General features: G+C 44.0%; 1 protein-coding gene across 3 annotated transcripts in view; it reads left to right on the forward strand.

Moving 5' to 3' along the window:
- LOC307093459 (uncharacterized protein C1orf105) overlaps nucleotides 1-9,727 on the forward strand; it is a 47,654-nt gene that overhangs the window by 15,902 nt on the left and 22,025 nt on the right. The window contains exon 6 of one of the 3 annotated variants that reach the window (XM_079761604.1): nucleotides 4,647-6,760. The exons of 1 other annotated variant lie outside the window; for it this stretch is intronic. In XM_079761604.1, the coding sequence (XP_079617730.1) occupies nucleotides 4,647-4,711 (65 nt within the window). In that variant the 3' untranslated portion in view covers nucleotides 4,712-6,760. Of the gene's footprint in view, nucleotides 1-1,504; nucleotides 3,767-4,646; nucleotides 6,761-9,727 lie in introns of those variants that run through there. One more of the 3 variants, XM_079761602.1, reaches the window with a different exon arrangement.

Here is a 9,727-nt window from a genome sequence, read left to right on the forward strand (position 1 = left end):
CCACCTGTGCTGCATTGCCGTGGACATGCTACAAAGACCAAGTAGCTGACTCATCCCACAAACATTACTGCCAATTTTGTTGATTGCAACAATGATTTCTAGTGGATTCAGCTAAACTTTACATATTATTGATAATTATTGGTGATAACTAAGTAAATGGGAAGAGCCTATCTTTGTAAGTGATGGGGAGGGATTTGTTCTGAATCCATTTACCTTGACTATGACCTAGAGTCCCGAGTCCCATGACACCCACAGGCTCTTGTCAGTAAACATGGGTAGAGATAGATGCCTACAGCCTGGCACGGCGTGTGATATGATACAAGGAACTCTAGGTTTTTGTCCTTGGTCCATCAGTGCCCGTGACCCTGGACCTCTGTCTCCTCTTCATCACAGTGACGAACCTAGACTCGTTATTTTGTGACTCTCTTGGCTCTCATTCAGCTACAATGAGAAGCACGTTCCAGAGAATTCAGGTCTCCAGTTCCCTCCATCACTCAGTGACTTCCAATGGGAAGGAGTTATTTCATGTACTGGTTTTTCTCCTTTAAGCCACATGTCTTTTGGAAAAGTTGAATATTAACAACTTTTTGTAAATAAAATAATATTCGACAGAGAGGTCAGGATGGTAAGGATTCTAAAGAATCCCAAAACAAATCCTACCTAATAAAATGGTAATATGTAAATTACTGTCACTCCGCTACGCCCACGATTGGGCCAGCGGGAGGCGCAGGGGGCGGAACTCGGGGTGGCTGGGGTAGCCGATTGGGCCAGTGGGACGCTGAGCTCGTGTCGCCAGCGGCAGCGCAAGCTCAGCATCTGCGCCATGGCTGTGCTGCGGAACAGAAGGGGCCTCTGGGGCAGCGAGCTCACATCCCGCCACGGACCATCAAAAGCGGGGCAGCTGGGTGCCTGTCCGCTCAGGCACCAGGCCTTTCGGAAGCCTCCAGCGCGGCGGAGGCTTCTGAAAGGCCAGGTGCACCAGCAGACAGGCACCCAGCTCCCCCGCAATCGAAAGCGTGTAGGGGACCCTACACGTGCATGATTCAATCATGCACTGGGCCTCTAGTTATCTTCTAAAATGAAGGTTCCTTTGAAAATGCCAGCACTTTTCCCTACTGTGGCCCTTTTGTCAGACCATGTTTGTTTGGTGAGCAGAACCACATATGGGTCCCTGAAAAGTCTTCTGAGAATTGATTCCTCTTTCCCTCTGACTCACATTACAAATCTGGACACATTTTATCTTCATTTTATTTAATCAGCTGTGACTGCTCATACTTGAGTTTGGTTTCTAGGCACTCCTTTTTGGCCTCTTTGACAAGATCTGCAAAAGCTTAAAGTTTGTGTGGGAGGGGAGGAGGGGAAGATGGTTCTATGGAATCCTTCTGCGAATTTTGAATCTGTTCCAGAGGGTCGAAGAAGTCTTTGGTGGCCTTTGGTTATTTTGAGTTTCTTTAAAAATAGAATCTAAGCAGCACTTGTCCTTCCTTCTTGCACTGCCCTCCAGAGAGCATTCACTACAGACTGCCCCTTCTGGGCCCCCGGACAGGGGCCTTCCACGAACTGTTGTTGTCAGACTCCTACAAGGCTCTGCGGGGGATGCAGCTCTCTTCCTCGCCCAGAAAGGAGCCCATGGGCAAGACAATGAGGCAGTGAGTGATCGGTGCTCAACACTTTCCACTCTGGAGAGAAAACAACCTCACCAAGCCCGTCTCTCCTCATCTCCTCCTGTCACCAAAACAATGCGTCAAGTTTGCCTCCCTAAAAGTGGCTGGAATCCTCTCTTGCCACCGTCTCACACACTTCTAAAGACGATGGCTTTATTTACACAATTATAAAGATTTAGTGATTAAAATGGAACATTTTGAGTGTCATTAATTTTATTTTGGTAAAGATTCTTAATTGTGTTATAATAGGCATCATTTCCTTGTTTCTAAGACATGAGTTTTCTGTGGAAATTATTTCAGCTCTTCCTTTAGGCCAGGGGGCTGGAGATGGCTCCTGGAGGTCCCTCAGGATTCAGCCCATGAAGAAAAAAGGAGATAAATGGAGGTCGCCCTTCTGTCCTTATCTCTGTCGGTTAACTCCGTTAGATGACAGAGGTTACTGTGATTCCATAACTGGAAAAAGGTACAGGGTCAGTTGTAATCCTTGAGGACAGGAACTGTGACTTGTCTTGCTCTCTCCTCGTGACACCTTGCGTATATCAGATGTTCATCTAATCTTTGTTCAATCCAGTTCAAACCCAACGCTGTGTTTTGTAGTTGCTTACTTTGGTTTGAGGACCTGTCTCACCAGGTGTGTCCTGGCCCATGTATCAGTAGTGTCAGAGAGACCAAAGAAAACTCTAGGCTTCCAAGTATTATATTTACGACCCCAAATTCCATGCCCAGCTTCAGGAGGGCTCATAGAGAAAAGGCCCCTTACACTCACTCCGTAGGCGGCAATGGCCTTGTGAAATGCCCAGGCTAAGTGGGCCTTGGACCAACATGTGAGAAACAACCTCTGTGCTGACTCTGTTTGAAGAATGGGCTCCAGAAATCTCTAACAAATGGCCTGATGCTTAAAATGACCTCCTTTCTCTCTCTCCTTTTCTCTTTCTCTATCTCGCTCTACACATACACAGACACCATAAAACCAGAAAAACTAGCTTGATTGCCCTATATTCCTGGGAGGTTATGATTCTTGGTTTCAGTTCAGTTACAGTTCAAGAACTCCAAAAATAGTACACACTTCCTCTCAGGGTATGCATGAATTATGATCCATTTTAGATAAGATAATTGTCAAAGGACAAACAAATCACAGATAAAAATGTTTACTCATCTGCCTCCACCTCCTTCTTGTCCTCCTCCTTCAACTTGATATATCCAACAAGAGGATTTGGAGAATATATACCCATGCAATAATTTGGACCTTTTGAGGTAATCTGAATATTATGTGCCTAGTGAGATAAAATGCTCTCTAAACCACATTAAGAAATCTTCATCTAGAGTTCTAGTGTGTTTTGAAAATCTCATAAAAAAGAATAACATTCTGGTGTTTGCTCCTGTTCTAGTACAGTGGTTTTTGGTCTTAGGAACCTTTTCACTCTTCAATATTAAAAGCCTTAAAGGGCTTTTTTTTTTTTTTTTAATGTGGATCATATCTACTTATATTTATCATATTATAAATTTAAATGAAGAAATTTAAAAAACACAACAATATACAAACACACCTTTCATTAGTTGTGAGAATGGTGATATTATCCTATGTCATGTAGCCTCTGGAAAACTCCACTGGGCCCTTAGGGGACAAGAAAAGTAAGAAAGGCAGGTAACATATTAGTATTATTATGAAAATAATTTTGACCTCACAGACACCTCAGAAAGGATTTCAGAGACTCCTGGGGGTCCTCGGACCACCCTTTGGGAATTTCTGGTGTAGAGAATATACCCTCGCGTCTCCAGCCTTCCAGGGAAGGGTTGCCAGGATGCTGTAACTCAACCACTCGAGTGAGTAAGCTGGTCCCTTGGCAGAGGTATTAGAAAGAAGGCAGCAGCAGGTTTTCAAAGTTCAATGATATTGACCTTTAGCATCATTTACCTCCCTTTGCTCACATGGTCTACTTAACAACCTTATTCTGGTTAAATAATAGAGTGGGTTGTCCAGTTGGCACAAAAGCTAGTTCCCTTTGAACTTTCGTTTCTCTATACAAATGCTTGTTAGTCTGTTTGCTTTTGGTTGCGTATGAACTCATTTCCCAGAATCTGAGGTCCAAACCTGGACCCAGTGCGGCCTTAGCACACCAGTGCTGTCTCGTCAGCAGCTTTGCTGGACAGCCAGCCAGATGGCGAATTTCCTTTTCTCTCTAATCCTGCAACCATTTTCTGGAAAGTGATGACACTAAAGACAAAGGTCCTAAATTAGGAAGCCCAGCTCTTGACAAACTTCTCCACATGACCAACCCAATCTCACCATTTCCATTTCAACTTGCAAATAGAGCCACATGGGTGCTGCCAGACTTTTTTCTACCAATAATAGTGTTTCTATGAAGTCATCCTACGCGTCCCACACTTGGCTTCTCTCTGTGCTGTGGGGACAAGTGAGTGACTCTGCCACCCCTTGGAGCAGTCTTTTCTGTACTGAGCTGGATCCGTGGAGGTAATAATTTGGACTTGTCCATTATTGTTTTACCTACTGTATGCTCCTGAGCATTCAAAAACCTCTCATAAATGGGCCAGGACAGTTTCTTCACTCTAAGCATCTACTTGTAGTGTTATTCCTTTTTCAAAGCCATGCACAGTTCAGATTAATTTTTTAACATAGATCATCTTGGGTAGTGTTTGTCTCTTTGTTTGTTTCCAGGCTGAAGCCTAATTTTGCTATTTTAAAAAGATATGATTCTCATTATAATAAAAATCCACAGATATGAGTCAGACTTACTCCTTCCTACACTTTCATTTTCCTTCACCCCAACAGGGAACTTGAAAACCAATCAATCAGCACAACTCCTTCATTGCCAGGAAGGAAGAGAAATGCTGTATTTAGGAAAATCCATGTTGTGGCTTTAAAAAAAAATCATTGTCACCTCCAGTCCCCAGTTTAAGCTGGGACATCCTGCAGGCTTTTACTGCCAGGTGCTCTGCTCAGGGTCACCCATCTTTCGCCAGGTCCCCGACTGCCACAGCTCATGGGAGGCCTTCGAGGGACTTACTGGCTCCTGGCACACAATTGAGCTGCCCGTCTTCCTGGATATGTAAGAACCATACAATTCCAAGTAGCAGAAGTGTAATAAATTAGGCAGAACTGCCTTGTCTCCTCCTAGGGAAGCCCTGGTTGGGTGTAGTTACTCAGGTTGGGGGAGATCTAAGGAGTGGGGAAGGCATTACCCAGCGGAATCTAGAAGATTTCTGAGAAGAGGAGGAAGCACAGAACTTGTTTCTATTAATACAGCTGTACACTAAAGTCTTAAGCATCGAGGTTAAATTAGGAAATTTAGAAATGGGTAAAATGTCATCTCTAGAGAGAACAGGGATGATCAGTCCTGTTGCAACCATGTCCCCTCAAACTCATCTTAATTTAGCACTTTAGTAAGTTCTGTCCCTGTTTCGTACATGGAATTCTTGTCTCCCTAGAACAATGTATAACTTAATGAAGACAGTGTGTCCCCACGGAGCTACTCAGACATATACAAAGGTGTGCTTAGATGGAAGAAAGTGATGTTAGGTGTTAGGAGCCTGCCTTTGAAGCACTTATTGTTGCCACTGGAGAAAGAACACACATACAAAGAGCACATGGACAGGCCTGCATGTGAATGAGCATGAGTTACTCCCCACTATAAACGAAAGCCCCAGTGACTACAGCAATAATGCCGCCCATGGCATCAACCGTTCAGCTCCCTGGACAGGAACAAAGATGCAATTGTGTGACCTTGTCAGAAAAGTTGGTTAGAGGAGATAGAGCCACATTCGCCCACACAGGATGTTACCTCTTGTTCTTTGCGGATGTTTAACTGCCGAACCAGCAGGGTGCAGAGCAGTAAAGCCAGGCGCTGGCCGGTGCCTGCTGCTTCAAGGAAAACGTGTTCCTAAACCTCTTGGGATGGCCTCCACTCGGACCGGTGGAGCAGAGGTCATCCTGAGGGATGTCAGTCACACAGCCAGAGAGGCAGGACACCCTGGCACCCTAGGCTGTCCCATGGAGAAAATTTCATAATAAGACGTACACGAAACAATAAGAAAGACAGTGACTGACGTTAGTTGGCCCTGAGGAGTGGCTGGAGGACAGAAATTGGCAGAGGGAGAACATTTTTTTACAGGACAACTTGATTTACTCTTTGAATTTGAAGCCACATGAATATTTCACGGACCCAGAAACAAAACAAGAGGAAGCAAACAAACAAACAAACAAAAACGCTTTCAAAGTAGTCAGGGCCTGTCTAGTTTTGGAATGGGACACCTGATAACATAATTATTTTCTTCCTAACTCACAGACACTACAGTCCTCGGACACTACAAAGTCCAGGCAGCATCCCGTTGGAAGATAAAATCTATCTCTGGCCCTTGGAAGTTTCGCTACTAAAATGCTAGCACTGGCAAGTAGCAACACAGACGTGGTGCTTATGAGCATTTGAGACCCTTCACAAAAGCATTCTCCTCTATTCTGCCTTTGCCTCAAAGTTGCCATTGTTCTCCTCCCATTCAACAGCAGCCATACTGTTGCACACAATGCTTCCCATTGAACAAATGCAGTCCCTTCCCGGCACCTCGATGAAAATTCTTCCTTCATTCCCGACCTCCTGCTTCCAGAAATGCAGATCGAAACAGCGTTAGCTTTCCTAGCACAATATGCCACGTCATGCTTTCCCAGGGACTCGACACCAACTACAGCCTGCTTGTCCTTTTAGTGTGCGTTGTCTTGTTCAGCTTTGACACCTACTTTACTGTCATGACCCGTTCGTTTTTATTTTCTTTCTTTATTAATTTAATGTGTGAAAAACATGGGTGGATTGCATTATTTACCCTACATCTGCATTTTAATTTGAAGTAAAATATAAGCAACAGATAAAAATGCCCATTTCTGCTACCATGTAATAGAGTTCTGCATTGTGAGTATTGTGATAAAGCTAATGAACCCCCTACGCCATCACATACTCTAGCTTTTCATATAGCTGGTATTTGACAACTCTTAATGTCTGTGAAATCTCAACACAGGGAAGATTCTCCCACAAATACACAGAACCTCAGTGGCTGCATTATCAGCTTATGAGCCCCCACTCACCACACTGGAACCTCCGTGTAACAAGTAGAATTATAAAATAGCAAAGGCAATAAAACCCCATGAGTCGGATCTAAGCTGGAATGGTGTTCCCCATTAAAACGTACGAGGGTTAATACAGTAGCATCTCTGACCACAGGAGCAATCCCTTGTTTTCATTTAACATTTGGAAATCTGACTTTTTACACCAAGCATGTCAAACTCGAAGGCTAACACGGGACAAATAAACAAGGTTTAAGTTTTTGTGTTTTATTTTATTTTATTTTATTTTTTTTTATTGAGGTATTATATGTGTACATATCTTACCATTACCCCCCCCACCCCACACCCACACTTGCCCTCACCCCCCAGAGTTTTGCGTCCATTGTTTATGCTTATATGCATGCATACAAGTCCTTCGTTTGATTTCTTATCTCCCCCCCTCCCTAACTTTCCCCCTGTAATTTGAAAGTCTGTTTGTTGCTTTACTGTCTCTGTATCTATCTTTTTGTTCATCAGTTTATAATGTTCTTTATTATCCATAAATGAGTGAGATCATGTGGTATTTTTCTTTTTGACTGGCTTATTTCACTTAGTATAATATTCTCCAATTCCATCCAGGTTGCTGCAAATGATGAGAATTCCTTCTTTTTTATGGCAGCATAGTATTCCATTGTGTAGATGTACCACAGTTTTCTGATCCAGTCATCTGCTGACGGGCACCTAGGCTGTTTCCAAATCTTGGCTATTGTAAATTGTGCTGCTATGAACATATGGGTGCATATATCCTTTCTGATTGGTGTTTCTAGTTTCTTCGGATATATTCCCAGGAGTGGGATTACTGGGTCAAATGGGAGTTCCATTTTCAGTTTTTTGAGGAAACTCCATACTGTTCTCCACAGTGGCTGCACCAGTCTGCATTCCCACCAGCAGTGCACGAGGGTTCCTTTTTCTCCGCATCCTCGCCAACACTTGTCGTTTGTTAAGTTTACGTGGGCCGCAAAAAAACAAAAGCTTCAATTTTCATAGAAACGTAGGTTTATTTCGATAGAGACATGCTGAATACAAAGGGCTGAAATAAATGAGTAATCCTTAACATAAAATAATAGAACATTTTAATAAAAATTAATATATTTTTCTTGAACATTAACTTACCAGACACTGAATAACTGCACAAATTAATAAGCAAAACGCAAATAAACCGATTTTTCTTATTCTCCGAAAGTGAAATATTTCCTGTTGTGCACACCAAACAAGTCAGTACAAGACTAATGACGTGGCAATCGGCTGCTAAAATATTCGCTGCTGGTATTAGTGGAGAAAAATGGTGCGCCTGCGTGTAAGTCGCGTAAGGGAAATGAATGCAATAAGATTATAGTAATCAGTCATTGGCGAACATTGTAGTTCATTATTAATAATTATGTATAACAGGATATTTAATTAAATTACGAAATTTTTATTAAAACGTTTCTTACATACCGTTATATTGGCTGGGCCGCAAAAATATTCATTGTGGGCCACATGCGGCCTGTGGGCTGTGAGTTTGACATGCTTGCTTTACACTAACAAGAGTCAAACCCATACAGTCTGCCGGTACAGAGGGTGGTCAAGTGAGCATTTAGTATGTGGTAACATGCTCAACACTGTCAGTGAGTTCATATTCCATCTTTACCATAACCATACACGGTGGGTAGGGTTATTATCGTCATAATATGGATGAGGAAATTGGGTCTCACAAAGACCTGTGCCCAGACTCACACCAAGGTGGGAATTGAACTCAGGTCTTCCTGAGCAGGTAGCTGAAGCTCCTCCCACTACCTTACTCTGACTCTCTGTGAACATGAACCTTGTTAGAGTCAAGTTCAAAACAGCAATTACCTCTGTGGAATCCCCTACCCTCTGAGAGATAAAACTGGCTACAAAAAACACACACACAAAAAAAAAAAACCCTCTTCTTGTTGGGTTTTCCCAGGGAGGGAAGTGCCATTTGCTTACTCCAGACAGAGGCCTCTGTTCTCAGCCTGTCAGATGTTCAGCGTGATTGGCAGGTGTGGAATGGAGAGGTAGGGAGGGACCAGTGGGAGCCAGGTCCTGGCATGAAACCTGCCCACCGAGATAGACAAGGTTTGGGAGGTGGGTGGTAGAGGGGAGGAAGGCAGAGTACACCCAAGAGCATGGCAAAGACAGTGAACAAGCTGTATACCCATCAGCCCTGGTGGGTTTTTTTGTTTATTTGTTTTTTAATTTTTTTTTTTTATTGATTTCAGAAAGGAAAAGAGAGGGAGAGAAGATAGAAACATCAATGAAGAGAGAGAATCATTGATTGGCTGCCTCCTGCACATCCCCACTGGGGATAGAGCCAAAAACCAGGGCATGTGTCCTTAACTGGAATTGATCCTGGGACCCTTCAGTCCGCAGGCTGATGATCTATCCAATGAGCCACACTGGCTAGGGCGGCCCTGGTGTTTTGATTGGCAACCACAGTCCTAACAATGGGGGAAGTGCAGCAGTGAGAAGGGATGTGGAGGTATTTGTGGAGGGGGAAGGAGGTCCTTGGTAATGTCAAGGGCAGGAGTTCATCATCTTGGAAGCCTGGTGTCTGTGGTGAAAGCCCAGCCCTTCCCAAATACCAGCTGCCCCCCTTCCTGACCCACTTGGCTTTACAGCTTGCCTCCCACATCCACAATCTCTGAACCTTCGACTCTTTGCTTTGGGCCTGGTCACTGAACCTCTTCCGTGCTGCAAACTCAGGCCTGAGTCCCTAGAACACCAGAGACAATGCCGACAGTGGCCCATCTCCTACTCATTCTCTGCACGTATATTTGTTAAGCCCTCGTAGGAGTCAGGTACTGTGGGAGGCACTGGGAAGACGCTGGTAAAGAAGAAAGCCAAGGCTCCTGCCCTTCATGGAACCTGCATCTAGTAGGGGGGATAAAGGATAAGCAAGTGGTGGGCAAGGGCCCCAGGCACTCTGCCTTCCAGGGAGGCAACTTGG

Source organism: Cnephaeus nilssonii (genome assembly GCF_951640355.1).
Source record: "Cnephaeus nilssonii genome assembly, chromosome: 21".
Lineage (NCBI taxonomy): Eukaryota > Metazoa > Chordata > Mammalia > Chiroptera > Vespertilionidae > Cnephaeus > Cnephaeus nilssonii.